Source organism: Sminthopsis crassicaudata, chromosome X (assembly GCF_048593235.1).
Source record: "Sminthopsis crassicaudata isolate SCR6 chromosome X, ASM4859323v1, whole genome shotgun sequence".
Lineage (NCBI taxonomy): Eukaryota > Metazoa > Chordata > Mammalia > Dasyuromorphia > Dasyuridae > Sminthopsis > Sminthopsis crassicaudata.
This window is the reverse complement of record NC_133623.1, coordinates 6,336,578-6,357,978: the sequence shown is the minus strand read 5'-3', so window position 1 is coordinate 6,357,978 and position 21,401 is coordinate 6,336,578. Positions and strand designations below refer to the sequence as shown.

The window sequence follows — 21,401 nt, the reverse complement described above, 5'->3', positions numbered from 1 at the left end:
GTGTTGGGTGTAGACTATGGCCCTTAGAGCTGGCACTGTATGGAAGTTCCTATGTGCGCAACTGGGACACAAACCAATTCATGACCAGAATCCCCTCCTAACAAAATCTCGGAAGACTCCCCCCCAATGGGGATCGTAGCCCCAACTGGTCCACGTGCACTACCTGCTCTCATGAGATCAGATCTGTGCCAAAACGCTTCTGGAGGTTATAGATCTCTCACCATTCAAATTTGAGCCTAAGTGCCTGGCTACCAGGGGTTGGGTTTACTCAAGTGCCATCTCATCCCCAAGTACAGAAATCAGAGCCTTGCACTGGGCTCTCTGCTCTTGCTGCTCAGCAGAATAAAGCAGTTGGAAGGTAGAAACTGGGGGAGGGGTCTATACCCATACTCCACCCCCAGTATCTAAGCTTGGGGCTTTGCATGTAGGTATTAGGTACTTGCCACACTGCAAAGCAGGAGCTAGGCAATTTATTATGCATTCCCAACTTTTAAAAGCTGCACTTCTGGTAATGCCTGGGAGTGGGGAGGGAAGACAACTCTGCAGAGCTAAGCTCAAGGGCTTATCTGGACTGAAAGCTGGGGAGGCCTTGGGCATTTAGCAATTGTGAGTCCGGGCAAGTATCTTTGACTATTCTCTAACTCATTTTACCCATCTGTAAAAATGGGGTCAACAATAACAGCAGCAGCGCCCTCATGGGTTTAAGAGTTTCAAATTAGGAAAGATCCATAAAGCACTTGGTGAAATGTGAGGGTCAAATGTCAATGAGTAGCTGCCCCTGCAGAGTCCCCACTCACTTCTCTGCAAGCTCCTCGATGAAGACTGTCACTGAGGTATTATCACTGCCGACTTCTTGAATGTGAGCATTGTAGTATCTCCCTCCTGGCTCCAACCGAACCTGAAGAGCAAAGGGTGTTGGGAATAGCTGCTACAGGCACACATAGCTAGGGCTTGGGTCCCTTCTGGCCCTGGGGGCCCAGCCCAGTGCCAGTTCTACCCAGGAATGCCATGCAGGAGAAGGGGTAGCCAACAGAAGGCAGATCCTTGCTAGGCCAAGGTGAGGTCCTCATTCTTCAGGACCTCACCACATATAGACAGCTTGCTAAGCTGCTGAGATTTGAGAAGAATAAAAAGATCCCATAAGATGAAGAAGAAGAAATTGGTATTAATTCCCATCAGATGGGACTCAAGCATCTCAAAGTAGAAAACTCTGGGCCAAGGGCCCTGAAAATACTTCAAACTCTAGGTGAACTTTTGAGTTAGTGAACAGCAAAGCCTCAGCCTAGCCTAAAGGCCAGAAGTACCCAGGCTTGCACTCCTTTCATGGTGGCCAGTTCCGTCCAGTTCCAAGTGTCGGGTAGCTATTTGGCCAGACAGTTAGTTAACTGGGCACATTCTCTATCCACCACCGAAGGCCAAGTGGGTACAAAGGCAGGTTGCGGTCTGATCCTTACAGCCAGCCCTGGGAAAGGGGGTGAATCGGACGCTGCTCAAGCTGTGGACAATGGCACCAACCCTACCTGGCACTTGTCTCCCAGAAAATACTGCCTCCCAGCAAACACCATGCATTCTGATTTCTGAAGTTCTGTAAAGCAAACGAGGAAACAGAGCAAAAAGTCAGATTGAAGCCATGTGGCCGTCCTCAATCGTACCTTCTAGACACAGGTGACTAAAACAGCAATCCTGCATCACAGGCTCGCCACGGAGAACATGAAGTTGGCCTCCTCATAATGACTCCCCCAAGGCTGAGATGAAGCCCAGACCTCGAGGGCAGGAGGATGCCCCGAATACCCACCTTTTCTGCTGTCCAGCCAAACATCAAACTCCACATTGCGGTAGATCTCTGGGTCCAGAGCTTTCAGTACTTTGTAGGGAAAAGGCATCTTGGACACATTCTCTGCAAACTGAAACAAGATTCCTAAATAACTACAGCTGCAACTCCCTTTCCATACTCAGTTTATTCCAGTTTTGGGGACAAATGTCTACATGAGGTCTATCTTCCCCTTATTGCTCCTCTTTTAGAGAGAGAGCGGGGAGTGGGGGCTCTCTGGGCATTGACACCTAGACCTCCAAAGAAGAGATGCCTGAGGCAACTCCATGAAACATGTGGGAGAGATGGCTGGAGCCAGGCAAAAAATCCACTTGCATCACTGGCCTATCTACCAATAGGTACCAAGTCCTCCCTTCTTTGGTCAAATTAACACAACCTGGGCAAGTCAGCATTTGATTTGCCACCTTAGTTCATTCTGCCACCAAGGTTTTTCTGGGACCTGCTGTACTGTTATTCACCAGGATCACCTGAGGTCACTTGCTACTTGGGAGTGGATTCCAAAGCTATCCAGACATGGGGAATGGAAGGGCATTGGGGAGACGTCTTCCAAAGCCCCTCGTTTAATAAAAAAGGAAAAGGAGGCCCCAGACAGGGGCAATGCCCTGCTCGTGGCTACTGAACATCTGAGCTTCAAGAGACTTCAAAGAACATTTGGTCTAATCTTTTTTTATTTATTTTAAACCAAAAGAAGGAAGCCAGGGCCAGAAAAGAGAGCTAACAGTATCACCCAGTTTTTGTAGAGGTTTAACAAATTCATTTGTGAGGGGAGGTAAAGGGAGTCCAGATAGAGCCGGTGCCCGTGCCTTCTCCAAGATCACTCAGAAAATTTAGTCACAAAACACTAAAGCTGAAAGAACCCCAACTGCCAGGACAGGTAGAGATTTGAACCCAATACCTTCATTTTATAAAAAAAAGAGAAAGTGAGGTTGGCCAAGATTACCCAGATGGTCAATAACAGCCCTGAGATTGGAGCCCCAAACCAGTGTAGTGCGCTACCCTAGCGAGAAAAAGCTTGAGAAAGGGGCCGTCGGCTAACGGAGCTTCAGAAAGTGAAAAGCAAATTATAGAACGTTCTAGATTGGGATTCCTCAATGGTACAGAAAGCAGAGCTGTGGAAAATAAGCAGGAAAGCTTTACTTCCAAGGTTCTGGTGATAAACTTGGGAATCGCTGTGCTTATAAAGGCTTTTCAACTGGATTTTAGGAAGGAGCTTCAGAAATGCTTGTTCTAGGACCAAGGGAACCCCAAGTTTGTCCCATTTCATCAATAAAATTAAGGACTGGAGGCTAAAAGTTAAGTTAAGGGTTGGAGTCTCAAGCCAAGAGTGACCTCTGAGGAAAGAGCGCCAACCAAAGACAGGAGCCTTTGCAACAGGGAACCAACCTTTCCTTCCTCTGATCCGTGCCTGTACCTATCAGAGAGGTGCTCATGGCCACTGCTGGTGCTCGGGCCCCATTCGTCCATCCTGCTCAATCAGCAAAGATAAAGTCCGTTAGGCTTGGCAGCATAGGGGAGGAAGAGCAAGCCTCTTGTCTAAGCCCTGGTAGACGGCGCCATCTGCTGGTGCTCCAGCAGGAAAGAAATTCAGCTCCAATCCAACCCCTCGACTTCCTCCCCACCCCAACCGAGGACTGTGGTGGACCACAGGGAACCCAGGATGGGGTCTGGGGGTCACAGTACACCACAACTGGAAAGTGAATTGGGGCAGAGTCCCAGAACCACCGAGTCTGATCACTTGCATGTTAAAGAGAAGGAAACTGAGGCTCTGCTTACCCCAAGATACACAGCAAGTATATGGCAGAGCCACAATTTTAACAGACCTAACCTCAATCTCTCTCTCTCTTTTTTTTGGGGGGGGCTTTGAGAGCCCCCCACCTTGGGACTCGCCGATGTAAAAAGCAGATAAGTCATTCTCCCCACAAAGTTACAGACTGGCCAGCAGCTAGCTGCTCAGGCATGAAATCCCAGAAACAACAGGATCAGGGAGTCTCCTTTCCCCCTCTTGGGACCAAGAATGGAAATCATTACAATTGCTACAAAGGGAGCTGTAGAGGTCCAACCTGTCATCACTCCCCGAGGAGTTGCCGTTTCTGTTCTTCCTGGCATTTTCACGATATACCTCAAAGGCAGTTTTCAATTCTTCCCCATCCACAACAAACACATCCTTGTAGAGAATTTCATAGAGTACAGCTGAGAGGGGAGAAGGAGCAGATCCCTTTAATTGTCAGCATCGCACCTCCCCCCAGCGCAACGAGCTCTGCTGCAGCACGGGGACTGGCGACATTTTCCAGGCAGTCGTTTGCCTCCCCCCCTTAGCAAACAAAAGGAAAGGGGACCAAGATCACTAAATCTTTACATACCCTGGCAAACGGCGGCATCAGCCTGAAATTGCTTGGTGTACACGGAGTCATAATGCCCATTACTGGAACAGCAGAGCATGATCTAGAGGCATGGGGGGGGGGGGAAAGAGTATGTGTCTATATACACACATACACACGTGTGTATATATATATACACACACATACATATAGACATATATATGTAAGCATGATTTCATTAATGCTACTTCACACTCAGCCAGCCACCAACCAGCCCCAAAGCCCACAGCTGGTTCTGGAAAGGTCACACGGTGAGAGACCTTTCGGCAGAATGGTAACACTAGATTTTAAGACAAGTTCTTACTGAGTCTTCAGAACAGAAGCTGTACAGACCCAATCAAAATCCAACTGGCCTTCCAGGAGCTCAAGCTGCCCAGGGACCCCCATGGGCCCAAACAGAGCCTAGCCTGCTGCCAATCCACAGAACAGGAGCAGAAGCAATCCGGAGAGTTATACCTGGCCTAAAGTAGAGCATCTGAGAACCGTCACCCTCACGGACAATAATAGAGTTGGGAGCAAGTCAAATAGATTCAGAACCGCCAAGTGGCCAGACCCAAAGGACACCCATTAATACAAGAATCAATGTCAACTCTTTCCAAGATCTGTCTGACCATGTGCTATTAACATTCCTATCAAGGATTCAGATAAAGGCATGGATGGCACAATTAAGCAGTTCAGAGGTAAGACAAAGCTGGACAAGACGAGCATCTTAAATGCAAATGAAGATCTAAAAAGAGCTCACCAGCTTAGAATGACCAAATCTAACAAGAACAAAATTAAATGAAGCTAAATCTCACTTGGGATGTTTAAAAAATCATCACAATAGAGGTGGGGAGGATATACACTGGGTTATCTTGAAAAAGATCTCAGAGTCTCAGTGAACTGCAGCTTCAGTGAGAGAAGGATGGCATAGCAGCTCCCAAAGCTGATGTGACCTTAGGTCACTTACAGAAGGCAGGGTACAAGACCTAGGGAAGGGAGCACCTACCTATTCTTAGCCCTGTTCAGATCCTCAACAACCCATTTAGGTTAGGATTTTCAATTGAGGATATTGGTGCTAAAGCAAATGTCAGGGGGAGGGGGAGGTTACCAGGATAAAGCTCACTTTAAAGCTATTCCCTTTTAGATCCCATCTAGTGCCTTTGTCAGAAGAGCAGAACCCCAGACAGGTCAAAGGTTTCAGCCAGAGCTGCCCAGATGGTTAAGGCCAGAGCTCTGAAGCCACATTTCCTGCCTCCAAATCCAGCAACTATCCCATTGGTTAAATGAACTGGGGACATTCAATCTAAAGAAAAGACCACTAAGGTCGATGAGACATGAGCAGTCATGTGGGCCAGCCAAGTGGAACCTGATCCCAGTGGACAGAACTTTGGACAACGGCAGCAAAAGGCAGAATTGAGAACCGGCTTGCTAACAAAGTGGACAGGACTGCTCTGGGCAGCACTAGGCTTCACTGAAGGGCCACTTATCAAGGAAAATGGAAGACAACATCCTCGTTTGTTCACCTACACTTTCTGAGAGGGCTCACAGCACTTGACACTGAGCGTGCATTCACATCTGTCTGGGGCTATCCATAGGAAGACACTACACCAGAAAGTTCGACCAAAGCAGATGCCCCTAAACCTCCACTTTCTACTAGGTTGGACTAGGCTTTCATGGAGGCCAAGAGATAACTCAAATGCCCAAGGAGAACTAAGACAGGCTGGGTATGGGGAACCCTGGGCAACACTGCTACATGCCTACCACAAGCGGGCAGCTGGATTGCTAATCCCCAAGAATCCAAGAACAGAGGACATCTCAAGAATTCCATGCCTCCATTACTTATCAAACCTTTACTCTGCAAGGTTTGAGGAAAATTTAAAAACAACTTTAAAGAAAAATCAGCTCTCTCAACCCCCTTTCTCAGAATGGCAACTCACAAGGTCAAGCTGTCTCCTCTCTCTTACTTGGAACAAATCCAGCTTGACTCTGTTCACCTTTCTATATTAAGGAACTAGGGAGGAAACAGTTGGGAAGAGAAGCCATATTATAAAGCACAGTTTTTACAGAACCAGAAAACATTCACAAGGTCTCTGGGAAGACCCCGGCCAACACGCTGGCCATGCCCTCCAGACTCACCTCTTGGTACACTGGCATGTTCCCCTCCCCCTCAGCCATCTTCAGGCAGACCATTCCACCCAAATCTGTCTCACCCCCAGTACCCCAGATCACCTGCCCTCCCTTCCTAACTTCCAATCAAAATTCCCGTTCCCTCCACAAGTCTAGAGTCTTCAGAAGAAGGCAATCATCTCTAATCTTTTCATTTCTCAGTCTAAGTAATCATGGAAGAAAATTAAAGATTTCCTTCACAAGGGCAAAAAAAAAAAAAGTCACTTAGGCAAATCTGATAATCCTTCTTGCCTCAGATTTTTCTTCCTAATGCTAGAGTTATAGCCTAAGCCTTCGGAGTCTCACCTTCCATCATTTGAAGGCGTCTTGCTCCTAAGTAAAACGCTGAGTATGATTGATAGGGACAGGACCTTGGGCTAGGGAATGCCCAGAAAGAAATGTTCCACTGAGGTCATGAAGTGTAGGTTTATGTGTCACAGGGGCCCCTAGGCCAGCTCCGTTCTCAATGCCCAACTAGGCCATATTCAGCTTCCTCTAATGAAATGAGAGGCTGGTTCAATTCAGACACTTACCCAGTGGAACGTTCCAACTAGCCTTGACAAACTAGCTAGTCTTAATTCCATATGGGAAGAAAAGACATCAATGGAGCCATATCCCATGACTGTACCGCCCCTTCCCCGCTTTATTGCTTGGGTAGGGTAAAGCAGCTTGACCAAACTTCAAAAAGTTTGTGTTCCTTAACCTCCCGGCGAGCCTACATTTCACATCCATTTCTCCCTACAAGACGACTGACACCCTCGTTTCCAGTTTTTACCTTGTCTTCATAGCCATTATCTGTGACAAAAGTTGGAGGTTTCCCAGGGTGCCGATAGAGAATGAAGTCTCGACTGGATGGGTAGAGAAATGGAAGGAATAAGGGGTAAAAGGAAAACACCAATGGCGTGCTCTACATAGACACGAAGACTTACACACGAAGACTAACACACGAGCCAGTGTCTCTGGGCTATCAAAGCAGCAACTCGGCTTGAGAAAATGCATCTGCTCTGTCATACCTCTCTCCCACAAGTCAGACACCAAGAAATAGCAAAATCCATGTCAAGGACAGCACTAGGCAAAACCATGCTAAATGGCCAATGCAGGCACTGTCCCCCACAGGCACACAGCACCTTTCAAGTATCCTAATTGGGAGGAAAAGTCTGACCATCGGGGAATATGTGTGTACACACCAGAGAGAAGGCACAGACGTGCAAATCAGTTACCAGATGCCTGTCCGTGCCTAACACCAGAAGGAGGACACAAGGGCTCCATCTAGTTATCCCTTCAAATCAGCTCCTTTTCAATGGTATGAGTGTCCAGACAACCCAAGACCCTGGGGTCAACAGAAGGGACCTGGGAACCCCATTTTGAGCCATTAGATCATTAGTAATTACTCAAATAAGCCAAATCGTGGGCTCAGATTCAGAAGGGGCCAAGGAAGCTCAAGGTCACCTAGTCCAATACCTCTATTTTAAAGAGGAAGCTACCAAAACTCCCACAAGCCAAAGGACATGTCCAGATTCTCAAAACTTGGAAAGGGATCTTTGATATCATCTAGTCCAAGCACTTTATGCTACCAAAGAGCAAACCAAGAACCAGGGAAGCAAAGGGCCTAAGGAGTAGGAAGTAGACGACAGAGGCCAGATTCGTCCAGATTCTAAAGGCAGCACCATTCCCTAGGCACCAAGGCTTAAACTTAAATAATGGACTTGTGGAGGTACTCTCCCCAATCTTAATGGGAGACCCTCCCCCCATCAACCCCCTGCCAATCTGCTGCCAAGCCTAACTGTGGATCCCAATGAGCTCAGAAAGCTTCAACCATCACAGAGGCCCCAAGTTTGGCCCCTCAAAGCAGGGACCTCTGTATCCCACCAAACAACTCTTTTAAGACTCCAAGCTTGCCTTGTTGGGACATTTGTGAAAGTCATCTCACTTCCCCAAGGTCAAAATTCTCAGGGGAGAAGGAAGAGAGAGAGAGATGGGTTGGGCTCATTTCTGTTAGCTAGGCAGGCTTTCATCAAGAATGCCAGCTATCGTGTCCTATGGCAGGTGTAGGGACTCGGTCCAATCACACAGTGTGACCAACTACCTCTGGCCCAACACACTTTCATACAGTTACAGTCTGGCTAAAATTAACATCAAGCCTGTCAAGGATCACCTCCAAAGGAAAAAGCAGTCATTATTTAAAAAAAAAAAACCTCCAGCCTCAAGTGTGCTAAGGGGAGCTGAGAGGGGAGAAGCGCTCTACCCAAGAGTCTTGGGGGTTCTCAGAGAACAAAGTTTTCTTTTAAATATGCCAGATGACATTTATCACAAGATTTAGAATTCTAAGACAACAGGGATTTTCCAGCCCTTCTCCCCATTTAATTTAAAAAACAAAAAAACAAAACTGACATCCAGAGGCAGAATGACTTACCCACCTTCACCCATCTAAGATGGTTGTCTCTCTCCCCCTCCCCCTCCAACAAGATGGGTGAGGTCCTTGAAGTCAGAGGACTAGCCCGATGCAAGGTCCCCAGTGAGCACTTCCCAAATGTGCTGGCTTATATTGGTGAGGCAGCAGACCTGGGATCTCACTCCCCCTCCCAGGCGGTGCCAGGAGCTTGGGGGGAAGAAGGGAGGAGCCCAAAGCATTAGCCTGGGCACCAGGCCATAGAGGGGGCTGTAATTGGACCTGAGAGGTATGTACTTCTTGACCAATGCATAAAAATGGTAAATTATGACACTGCCCTTCAACAAGAGACATAGCTTACACACACACACATACACACACACAAAAAAACATACACCCATCCACCCCCCTATCATCCCTAGCCCAGAAAGAACCCTAACCCGACCATTCTGTGGTTTAAAAAAAAATCATAATAATAATCACAGGGATCCTACTATTAGAGGGTCAGGCACTAAGATAGCCCTAGAACCCGACACACTCCCCCCAAAAGAGACCTTTTCAGTCCTGAAGGATTAACCTGAGAAGCTAAGGCTATTCTATTATCCCTCAATGGCAAATGGCACTCCATAAGACGCCTTCAAAGGCCAGTACAAGGTAACTGGGATGCCCTTCCTAGTGGGGTGACCATGAACTCTAAAAGGCTCAGGAGGAATCGTGAAGGAGGAAAGGCAGAAACTTACTTATAAATGAGAGAAAGCGCTCTTAATTCCAGCTGGCCGGCACTTTCCTATAGATAAACAGGACATACGGCGGTTTGTTTGGCTAAGTTTTTTTTTTTTTTTTTCGAGCTAAAAGTATTTCCAAGAAACATTTTCTAACTGCATGTGTCCCCCCCACCCCAAAGGCATCTATTTTAAGCCTTTCAGCACAGCCCTCCACCTTGATTTTGCTCACTGAGAATATGCTAGAACCCGAGCTTTGAAGTTAAGTCCTAGGATCTGAGATTTTAGAGGTGGAAAAGTCCTCAGAGTTCATGTATCTAGTAAATCAACCCTTCCATTTTCCAGATTGGAAGACCCCAAAAGGAGAAGAGACTTGCTTTCTGACAGCATAAACCTTGGTCACTATAATTTCCAGTTCTGAAGAAGTTATGATGACAGAGAGCCCAAAGACCTTTCTGAAATCTTATTTTCAATTATCAAGTCAAGGTGCATATATTCAAAATAGAATTTTTAAATTTTTTACTTAAATTTAATGGAAATTCAAAAATTTTTTTTTAAGTTTTAACATTCATTTTTATAAGATTTTGATTCCCATGGTTTTCCCCCTCCCTCCTTCCCCTTCCCAAAGACAGCAATCAATTGGATATGGGTTAAAAGTATACAATACACAAGAAAATTGGATTTACACACATATATTATATCTAGGTTATACTGTAACACGTGTAACATGTATGGGATTGCCTGTCATCAAGGGGAGGGAGTAGAGGGAGGGTGGGGAAAATCTGGAAAAATGAATACAAGGGATAATGTTATAAAAAAAATTACTCATGCATATATACTGTCAAAAAATGTATAATAAAATTAATTTTAAAAAGATAATAAATTAAATAAATAAAAGTATACAATACAAAAAAAGATTTTTTTAAAAATCTAATCTGAATACCAAACACTAAAAGATTTAGTGACTTTTATATTAATAAATTCTCAAAACAGGACAATTGAATTAGGTCAGCTGTCAACTTCTTAACATTTTTCCAAGAAATACATTTGATTCCAACAGCTGTTTGTTCTTTTTTTTTTTTTTTTTTTAAGAGACTCTCCATATTTCTTTAAAGGGACAGAAGTTGGAATCCTGTCTGGCTCTAGCTCTTCTCCCAAACCCTGCCTATCCCCAACCTTCCAAGGCCCCATGAATACCAAAGCAAAGTTTAAAAAAAAAAAAGGGGGAAAAAAAAAAAAAAAGAAAACCTATTTGGGCTTACCTTTGGATCTCCCAATCGTTCCAGGTATTTTTCAAAAGAGCCTTCCACGAACTTTGAAAATAAAACAAACGGCTTTAAACCAGCTACATGGCATTATGAATACCAAATGCTACACTATGCCAATCCTAAGCAAGAGTTAATGCTGGTCTGCATTTAAACTCCTAGACCAAATACACTTTGTTCAGCCCCACACTCCTACAGTTAATAAAAGGTGATTGCATTTGGCACTGCAGATCAAGTAGTACTTAGAATAAGTTAAAGAGAATGGGGGGGGTAGCAACAGCCCCTAAGAAGCTTAAGACTTTGAAGTTTGGAGGCGCTTTAACATTTCTTCGGAAAGCTGCCTTTTTTTAACTGGTAGTATCCGAAATGACAACTTTTCAAATAAGAGAATTGACACAAATCAGGCAATCACCATGTAAGCAGGAAACCAGATCTGATGAGTGGGCTTGGGAAGCTTGCCCTCATTGATGAGGTCAGGGGGACGACTTTAAGATCTTGAAGTTTCCAGCAAGATCAAAGAACTCGGACAGGAAACCATTAAGTCTGACTTGTGCCACAGGACTAGGTTTGGGAAGGCTGGGCATGGCCTGGGAGCTCGTCTCAGCCCCTCTTCTTGTTTTACAGGTGACTTACCCAAGGTCACACAGCTAACAAGCTGCAGAACCTAGACATGGCCCAAGCCGTGAGTTGCTCTGCCATCAGGTGTTTTAAAACTAGTTATGCCACTGGCTGGTTTTTTTTGTTTGTTTTGTTTGTTTTTTTGTAAACTTCCACAACGTTGCCTTTAGGTATGATGATGGACCTGGCTCTACTTTAAAAATCAGACTGCCAGATTTGTTTGAATGAGCCAGCCTGCCCACACTGACTTGTAGCAGCCCACCACAAGTAGTTACGCTGTTAAAAGTCAAGGGCTTGGACTAAGATATGGTCCCTTATTTTTTTTTTTTTTTTTTTTTTTGTCAACCTGGGTTTAACACCATTGTAAAATATGTTGCTCTTCGACTCTATCCCACACACAAAGGACTACGTGCTTCACTTTTTATTTAGGCCCAAAGAAGGCAAGACAGAACTTCTGAATGTCCCCAGAATTTAACAGCCAACAAAAACTGCCAGGGCCCTTTGGGAAAGCCTTCTGTTAATGTCCAGAATCAACAGGAATATAAAACGCACATGGTAAAACAACGTACAAGTCTTCTCACCCAGGAAACTCCAGAGCTATCAATAAGTGATCAAGACCCAGATGAGAAGGGTGCCGAAGAGGGGTATGTTTTTCTTCTAGTCAACATATTGGGGGAACAGGGCCAGCTACCACAGTTTATTATTTACAGGGCCAGATGTTCAGAACTAATTGTGTTTCCTTACAAGTAAAACATTGGCCTATCTCCATACAGATGTTCTTAGAAGTTATGAAAACGTCAGGCTGACTCCACAAATAGGCTTTGCAAACTGGCTAGCTAGCAAGGTGTTTCCCCACTGCTCCCTTTCAGCCCGATTTTTCTCCAGGGGCACCACGGCGTGGTCAACCCAGGCTATCAAGGCAGTCATCTTGGGCAGGGCTTCCTAATTTTTTTGGGGGGGTAAGAAGAACGCAGATCCATGTTCCTAGCACGGTTTTATTTACGATGATTTTTAAACCCTGACAAGGCCAGAACAAGCAGATCTCGAGGCTAGGGATAGAAGACTGGGATAAAAGGCAGAAGATTCCCAAGTCCTGGAAGCCCAGCCATGTGGAGGAGCCACCTGGAAGAAGCAGCGACAGGACTCTGGCACCCTGCCCCCCCCATACCTGGCCCACTTACAGATTCAAAAGTGCGCTGGTTCTCTCTCATGAAGGCCACGCATGCCTTCCTGATCTCCAAATGGTGGATCTGGCTGGAGAAAAGCTGAAGGAGACAAACTGCTTGCACTTCGGGCTTCCCGGCGGGCTGTGTCCCCACGCGCCGGGGGCTCGAGGCTCGACCAGCAGGCACCCCCCCCCGAGAAGGGGCCGGACCCTCGGGAGAGCCATAAAGGCCGAGGGAAGGGGCAGGGGCTTGGCTTGGGCCTAGGGCAAAGCGCACACTAACCGGGCCCGGGGGCGAACAGGCGGGGACGTCGAGGCCTGAAGGGGGAAGGGCGAGGAGACACGGAGGCGGGAGTGCAGCTCCAAGGCCGATCAAGCTCTGTACCTCAGCACTCGGGGCGAGGGTCTGAGGAGGCCCGCTTTCCCTCAGCGCTCGGAGCAGGGGGGGGCCGAGAAACGCTTTCCCTCAGCAGTCGGGGCTGGGGGGGGGCGAGAAACGCTTTCCCTCAGCACTTGGGGCTGGGGGGGGGGGCGAGAAATGCTTTCCCTCAGCAGTCGGGGCTGGGGGGGGGGGCGAGAAACGCTTTCCCTCAGCACTTGGGGCTGGGAGGGGGCGAGAAACGCTTTCCCTCAGCACTTGGGGCTGGGGGGGCCGAAAAACGCTTTACCTCGGCACTTGGGGCTGAGGGGGCCGCTTTCCCTCAGAAATCGGGGTGGGGAACATTTTCCCTGGATAGTGGGGGCGGAGGGAGATTTCACTTCATAGTGAGGGTCGGGCTTAAGGAATGGGGTGCGCTTTTTCCGAAGGCAGGTTTTCCCTTCATATTGGGGGCGAGGGGCCTTAGGGGATGGGGTGTGCTCCTTTTTCCGACGGCGGGTTTTCCCTCCACAATCGTGGCGGGAGAGGATCGCTTTCCCTTCATATTGGAAGAAGGGGAAAGGGGGGGGGGGGAAGGCAGGGCCTGGAGTGCGCTTCTTTTCCCGACGGCGGGTTTTCCCTCAGCAATTGCCGGCTTCCCAGGGGGTGGGGCCACTGCCCCCCAATAGTGGAGGGAAGGGGGAATTTGGCCGGGGTGGGTGGGACGGGGCTGCCACAGTTCCTTTTCCCGACGGCGGCTTTTCCCTCCGAAATCCCGACCGCTCTCCCTTCCCCCGGGGGAAGAAAGGACTTGGCCGTGGGTTTGGGGGATCCGAGAAGGTTCGAGGGAGGGTGGAGGGGCGGGGCACCGCGTACCTGCTCCGAGATGGCCCGAAAAAGGCAGGAGGCATCCTTGGGCGTGAGCTTACGGTACAGCCCCAGACTGTTCAGGTACTCGTCCATGGTCCCCTCGACCACCGTCTGGGGACTCGGGAGCTTCTTCCAGCCCTTCTGCATCGCGGGCGCGGCGGGGGCAGAGGAGCAGCTGCGGAGCCCGCACCTCGAACAGGGGCCCCACCGGAATGGGGCACTCTAGAACTGCGGGGAAGGGAGGAGCCGCGGCGGGCGGGGGCGGGGCGGGGGCGGGGCACGAGCCGCCGCGGCGCCAGGGGGCGCTGACGAGGCTGGGGAAAACGAAGACGCCGTTCGGACTCTGGGGGGCGCTGGAAAAGTTGGGAGGGGACGGCTGGCGTTCCCCGCCCCCCTCCAAATGGCCACAGGGTACTAAGAAACGCTCTTCGACCCTTGGAGGATTGGGGAGCCCCTCTGGACAGCCCCCAGTTACCGGCCCCCTTTACCTGAACCCCTCGCCGGAGCTGCCTCCGAGGATCACGTGTGCCCACTCTATCCGGGGCAGCTGGGAAAATACACGTGCGGGTGAAAGCCCGGTCTGACCTCAGCCCCCGAGAACGCGAGTACGGGCGGCTTCCCCTCCCCCATCACTCACTCAACCTTTCCCCCTCCACCATCACCCATCCATCCATTCCTCGTCCCTCCCCAGCATTATCCACGCACTCATCCCATCCCTCCAGTGCACACTGGGATCTCCGAGCCAGCCCCCTCCCAAAGCAGCTGAGTGCACTTAGGGAGTCTGGTCTCTGATGGCTACGGGAAAACTCCAAGCACCAGCAAGCCGGAGCCCAGAGGGCTGGGAATACCTTATTAATGTAATCAAGTAATGGACTACTCCCTAAGAGCAGGTGGACCGGGTGCGAGCAGGCGGCATCTCCCTGAGATGCTCGTTCTCTGTTTTTGTCATCAGGACTTTGTCCCTCTCCAGAGCCACTTACGACCCATTCCAAAGGCTGCGGATCCCAAGCCCGAGGCCTTCCCCCACCCCCTTAACATTTTTCACTTGACATTAAAAACAGAAAAAAGAAAACTTTCCCTGGTCCCTGGCAGAGATGCTGCCTCTGCCCCCAAAATCTTGCAAGTGAAGTGGAGAGACAAGTTAGTTTCTCTCCCCGTGTCTCTGTCTCTCTCGCCTCCACTTCTCTCTGTGTCCCTCCTTTGCTCTCTTTATTTCTCTCTCTCAATCTCTCTCCCTCACTTGTTCCGTGTCTGTCGTTCTCTCTTTCTTTTTGTCTCTTTCAGTCCTTTCTTTTCTGATCTCCACATCTGTTTCTTCCTTTCCCTCTCTCCCTATTTCTCTCAATCACACATGCTTTGCTGAGTGAGTCCAGTCTTCAGATGGAGTAATCAAGCTATTTACATCTACATGAAAAAAAACAAAAACATTCTAAGTCACTATTGATTACAGAAATGCAAATTAAAACAATTCCGAGATACTACCTCACACCTCTTGGATTGGCTGATAGAACAGAAAAGGAAAATGATAAATGTTGGAGGGAACTGGGGGAAATGAGCCATTAATACATTGTTGGTAGAATTGTGAACTGATTCAACTATTCTAGAGTAATTAGGAACTATGGCCAAGCACATATACTGTGTATATCCTTTGACCTACAAGCCAGATGGTCCAAAAGAATTTTTTTTTAAAGGAAAAGGATCCATATATACAAAAATATTTATAGCAGCTCGTTTCAAAGAATTGGAAATTGAGGAGATGCCCATCACCTGGGCAATGACTGAACAAATTGTAGTATGTAAATATGATGGAATACTAGTGTGCTATAAGAAATGATGAGTTGAATACTCTAAGAAAAACGTGGAAAGACATCTCTGAGCTGATACAAAGTGAAATGTACTGTGGGCAAAGCAACAGCAATAATCTAAGATGATCAGCTGTGAATGAATTTGCTATTCTCAGCAATACAATGATCCAAGACTATTATTCTAAAAGACTTAGAATGAAAAATACTATTCGTCTCTTGGGAAAGAATTGATTGTGTCTCAATATAGATTGAAGCAGACTTTTTTAAACTTTAATTTTCTTTAGATTTTATTTGGGGGGGGGTGAGAGAAATTAATGTTTTCTCTCAAATGACTTTTATGAAACCATTTTATGTAATTTCAAATGTGCTTTCTCAATGAGGGAGGTGGGAAGGAAGGAAGGAAGGAAGGAAATGTGGAACTCAAAAGTTTTAAAAACAAATGTTAAAATTGTTTTACACATAACTGGGGGAAAATTAAATATTAATTTTTTGTTGAGGCTGGGGTTAAGTGACTTGCCCAGGGTCACACAGCTAGGAAGTGTTAAGTGTCTGAGACCAGATTTGAACTCGGGTCCTCCTGAATTCAGGGCTGGTGCTCCATCCAAAATATTAATATTACCAAAAACAATTCTTCTGAGAAGGTGTCCATAAGTGTCACTAGACCCATAATGCAAAAAAAAAAAAAAAAATTAAGGACCCTTAATTTAGAACCCTAGTTCTATGCTCTAGACTGGAAGAAAGGTAGGAGAGTATTTCAGAGGTAGGGAAAAAATGACTGTTCTCGGACTCTACATGTATCAAGAATCCAGACTGGAAATCGAGCAGGGGGACTTAGCCGGCTAGCTTTGACCTAATTAGGCAAAGGCAGGTTACCACTGAATACAACTGTCAACCACTTTCTTCCTTCAACTCCTATCAGCTCCATCCTGAATAAGGGCAATTAAAAATAATAATAATAATAAAATAAATATGTATATATTATATAATATAATATATAAAGATAACATGTTATAAATTATTGTATTATTTAAATTATATATTGTAATAGGATATAAATAATATATAATAAAATAAAATAGGGGAAAGGAATTATTCTGCAAATCTAAGGGTGAAGACCTGGGATCTCACGTTGTTTTGGAAAATGGCAACTGAAAGCCACCAATGACACTTGGCCAACTTTTGACTTGGGCTGGGGTTGCCGCTGCTGTATTGGGGGGACCAACAGGCCTTGTGATTCTCAGCTGAACAGCTTTACTTTTAGAAGAATGATTTCTAATGTTCAAACTGAACCAGGACACATAAGCTGAGGGATTTAAAGACCTCGACTTTTTTTCCTTTTCATTTCAAGCTTATTTTATTGTGGAGGAGCTGAAAACAAATCTGGTCAGACATGTTAAAATGGGGATTCCTTTTAGAAAGGGCCTGACTAGCTGAAGTCCCTGCTAACTGATCTCTTGAAACACAACATTTTGAACAATGAAAAAATACCCATTCGTGGAAAAGTTCATTAAGTCCACTCTTGGGAAAGATTTTAGCAAATTATTCTGATTAACTAGGTACTATAGTTATATCATTTCTAAGGTACCAAATGACTTGAAGTACTATCAGCACACTGCTAAATTTGCTGTCCTGGGGAGAAGTCCCAGCCAATTTATCCTACTTCCAGTTTTGGACAGAACTAACTACTAAGCCACCATGAACAGGTCCATAGGTTTGTTTTACTTTCTACTTAAAAGAAAGGCACTTAATAAATACTTCTTCACTTACTAGTTTCCCTGGCAAACACAGGATCTATGAAAATGATTACATAAGCTCATGGGTGGCCCGGTGGCCCCGACATAATAAAACTAAATACTCCACAGGGAAAGGACCCTGAAATTTAAACCTCACTAGCAACGAAGCTAATTTGGGTACTGTTAGTGGCCATAATTCAAGCCGATTCTTATTTCTTTCAAAGGTACTACACAGGGGTCTATGAAATACAAAGTATGCATGCTGCTTTTTTCCTTGCAACATTGATAATGTTTGCAAGTTATTTTGTACTAAAGCCTGAGAGGTTTGTATTAATTAGCAGGGCTGTAAGTGGAGTGGCCAAGTGAGTTGTGCCTGCAAGTTTCCTTTGCACAACTTAATTCCTTTGCCTGGCCCTGGACTGTCCCCTCAAGGTTCTCTCACTATGGCATCCCTCTCCCACCCTGACTTCTGATGGCAAGTTTCAGGGAAGAGGGTGACTTCCTCAAATGCTCTGGACATTGAGAGCATGCCATGGACTGCCCATCGATTCCATCCCCTCACTGCAAAAAATAGTGACATGAATACTGGCTCCCTGGAAGGTTCCCTATCTCTCCATCTGGGTCTTTCTATCAACCTCTTTATGCTTGGGAAGTAGGTTCTGGAAAAGCAACAAAAGGCAGGGGGAGGCTCCCCTTCTTTGCCCTGACCCCCCAACAAGTCAAACACTGAAAAAGATGATAGAAGAGGAAGACAGATACACAGGAAGGAAATGGTATTTTCCCCTACAAACTAGTGCCACTGGCCTGTTTACAAGTGGCCAGTTATTGGATGTGGTCAGTTTTAGAGACGAGGCATGCCACAAAGAGCTCCCATACCGCTCTGAACGATCACAAGCACGTTCCGAGGGAAAAACACGAGAAGCAACTCCAGGAAAAGTAGGAGCTGAGCAGAATCGTCTATTCTCCCCACTCCTTTGTAGTATGACCTTAGAAGTCTTAGGTATGGCTGTCAGGCAAGAAAAAAGTCAAAGGAATAAGTATGAGCAATGATCAGATTAAAATATTTCTCTTTGCAGACAATGTATATAATTGTAATTCTGAATGAGTCAAGTCAACCAACAACAAAAGGCATGGAGTTAATAAATGATTGCAGCAAAGGAACAGATCTTTAGAGGAGTGCACAAAAAGTTTCTCCACTTGCTAGAGCACTGCTATAAATCCAGAAAAAAAAATGATAGTCACCATTCCAATAGCCCTTTAGGTTCTGCAAAGGGCTTGAACATGCATCATCTAATTTGATCCTTCCAACAACCTTTATGTCACAATCAAGTGCTATTATGACTCCTATTTTACGTGAGGAAACTGAGGTTCAGAAGTAATTCAGAAGTACAGCTAGTAAGTTGTCTGAGGTGATATTTGACTTTGAATCCAGTCCTTCTTCCAGTATACCATGTGTCTCCCTTAAGAAATAAAGAGCAGATATACCCTTTATCACAACCACAAAATTCATCACATGGTTGGCTATTAACTACATTAAGAGATATGAGACCTATCCCTAAAATCCCTGGAGAAAGCCCTTCAATTTAATCCCTTAAGGAAAAGAGGATTTACCCTACTGGGTAAATGGGGGGAAAAAGAAAAAAAAAGCAACGTGGGGATCTTGATTCTCTTTGATTCTGCTTGGCCAGCTGGTTTCCAAGTGGAAAGCCCAGGTCTGCTCCCTAAAATTGAAACCAGAAGAGAAAGTTCCCTGTTTCTGGTCTCCTTGCCTTGTAGTATCTGCCACGATGGTTTTGATGTCTTAGAAAAACCCTGTGTGTCTGTTTTGTTTTGTTTTCTTTTCTTTTTCTTCCCAGATTATTTTTAGCTTCCGAATCTAATTCTTCCTTTGCAACAACAACAACAACAAAATTCGGTTCTGCACATATATATTGTACCTAGGATATACGATAAGATATTTAATATGTATGGGAATGCCTGCCATCGAGGGGAGGGGATGGAGGGAAGGAGGGGAAAAATTCGGAACAGAAGGGAGTACAATGGATAAAGTTGTAAAAAAAAAATTACCTATGAATATGTACTGTCAAAAAATGTTATAATGATAAAAATTAATTAAAAAAAAAGAAAAGAAAAAGAAAAACCCTGTGTGTGAAAACAGTGTAGTTGAGGCAAACACCTTGGCAGGTCTCCCACCTGGGAGACCCCAGTGGTGGAGCAGAAGGGCCACACAGAAGCACTGGGCACCTTTAGGTTTCCCCTTGGTTTCTCATCTTTTGCTTTTGTCAAAAGAGTATAGAGGACTTGGATTCAAGTTCTGTTTTTGATGCTAGCTGTGTGACATTGGGCCACTGGAAAATCAGATGACCTGGATTCAAATCCCACTTCTGACAAAAGCTGGGTGACATATTACCCAATGACCTCTGGATATCAATTTCCTCTTTTTTAAAATGAAGGAGATAGAATAATATAAAGGAACAATTCCGAAAAAATTAGCACTTTGCTCAATTTAGTGATTAACAACAAGTCCAGAGGATAAAAGGCATCATTCCCCCTGCCCCCAGAAGAATGCAGAATGGGATGTGCATTTGTGCCCATGGCCCATGGGGATTTGTCTTGCTTCATGATGCATATTTGCTATGAGTTCCTCTTTTTATTTTTATATTTAAATTTATTTTATATTAATATTTTAATTTTTTTTATTGTCCCCCTGCCACCAGAAAAATGCAGAATGGGACATGCATCTGTGCCCATGGCCCATGGAGGATTTGTTTTGCTTCATGATGCGTATTTGCTATGAGTTCCCTTTTTATTTTTTATTTAAATTTATTTTATATTCATATTTTTATTTTTATTTTTTATCCTCCCCCTGCCACCAGAAAAATGCAGAATGGGACATGCATCTGTGCCCATGGCCCATGGAGGATTTGTTTTACTTCATGATGCATATTTGCTATGAGTTCCCTTTCTATTTTTATTGTTATATTTAAATTTATTTTATATTAATATTTTTATTTTTTTATCATCCCCCTGCCACTAGAAAAATAGGGTGTGCCATCCCCATGGCCCATGGGGATTTGTTTTGCATCACGATGCATATTGGCTATGAGTTCTCTTTTTATTGTTCAGTGAGGAATGGAGCAGGGTGGACTGTGGCTCAGAGGGAGATCCAATAAGTGTTTCTAAAAAGTAACTGATTAATTAAAAAATAAATAACTACCAAAACCAATCGAAATACTCAGATGAGTCAAAATACTTGGCCTAGATGGCTTGTGAGGAGGCCCCTTCCAGTGCTAGGTCTAGGATCTGGTGGGTTCCAAACCTCAAGCACTTTCATAGAATTTCTTTGTGATCTGGGTTGAAATCTGTCATAGATCTCTGACAAACCAATATATTATCAGTCAAGTCATAGAGTCACAAATTTGAGCTAGAGAGGACCTTTGAGACCACGTGGTACAATTCTGCCCATTCTGCAGATAGGAACTGCCATCTACATAGCACTGAAAACACTGTCCAGTTCAGTGTCATCCCAACTTGTATTGCACCGAGTGGCAGGACAACCAAGTGCACAGCCTTCTCAAAGAGTTTACCCATAAAAAGGAGGAAAGATACGGGGATGACTGCTAGGGGAGAGTGGGCAGATCAAAGGAGGGACATGTTTATAGGTAGTAGGGAAGTAGCCAATAGAAAGAGACTGAACATCAGCGAGAGATGGAAAGTGAAGGTAAAATTATAAAGAACCAGTAGATTTTGAAAGAAGAGACATGGGAAGGCCCTTCCACCCAATGCCCTCACAGAGACGGCAGGTCCATAAGTGTTGTACAGTGCAATGATGTTGATTTTCCCTTCTTTTTTCTTTCTATTTTAAATACTATTTCTTACGTTAGATGGCTTTGCTAAGAGGGGAAAGTGGAGTGCTACTGGGGAAAATTATGGCGATGTAAAAATATAAGAGATCAATAAAAAAATTAGTTCTTAAGAAAAGATGAGTGAGAATGGGAATGATAAGAGAGGGGTTGGTCTTGTCAAAAAGAAGGGCCACCTCAGCCCAGGAGAGGAGGGTGAAGGGGAGGAGGGTGAAGAGGAGGAAGGCTCTGAGTCAGGTGACAGGAGGAGGAAGGG

General features: G+C 45.6%; 1 protein-coding gene across 10 annotated transcripts in view; it reads right to left on the bottom strand.

The window, feature by feature from the left end:
- The window catches only part of LOC141548932 (UDP-N-acetylglucosamine transferase subunit ALG13-like), a 32,087-nt gene extending 17,907 nt beyond the window's left edge, over positions 1-14,180 (bottom strand). For 2 of the 10 annotated variants that reach the window (XM_074278243.1, XM_074278244.1), the window contains exons 1-11: positions 13,751-14,177; positions 12,533-12,616; positions 10,731-10,781; positions 9,487-9,533; positions 7,133-7,205; positions 4,192-4,273; positions 3,892-4,021; positions 3,215-3,296; positions 1,796-1,904; positions 1,521-1,585; positions 798-898 (exon numbers count right to left, since the gene is read on the bottom strand). In XM_074278243.1, the coding sequence (XP_074134344.1) occupies positions 798-898; positions 1,521-1,585; positions 1,796-1,904; positions 3,215-3,296; positions 3,892-4,021; positions 4,192-4,273; positions 7,133-7,205; positions 9,487-9,533; positions 10,731-10,781; positions 12,533-12,616; positions 13,751-13,891 (965 nt within the window). In that variant the 5' untranslated portion in view covers positions 13,892-14,177. Of the gene's footprint in view, positions 1-797; positions 899-1,520; positions 1,586-1,795; positions 1,905-3,214; positions 3,297-3,891; positions 4,022-4,191; positions 4,274-7,132; positions 7,206-8,770; positions 8,890-9,486; positions 9,534-10,730; positions 10,782-12,532; positions 12,617-13,750 lie in introns of those variants that run through there. The other 8 variants (XM_074278251.1, XM_074278245.1, XM_074278246.1 and 5 more) reach the window with 8 other exon arrangements.
- Positions 14,181-21,401: the final 7,221 nt, after the last annotated feature.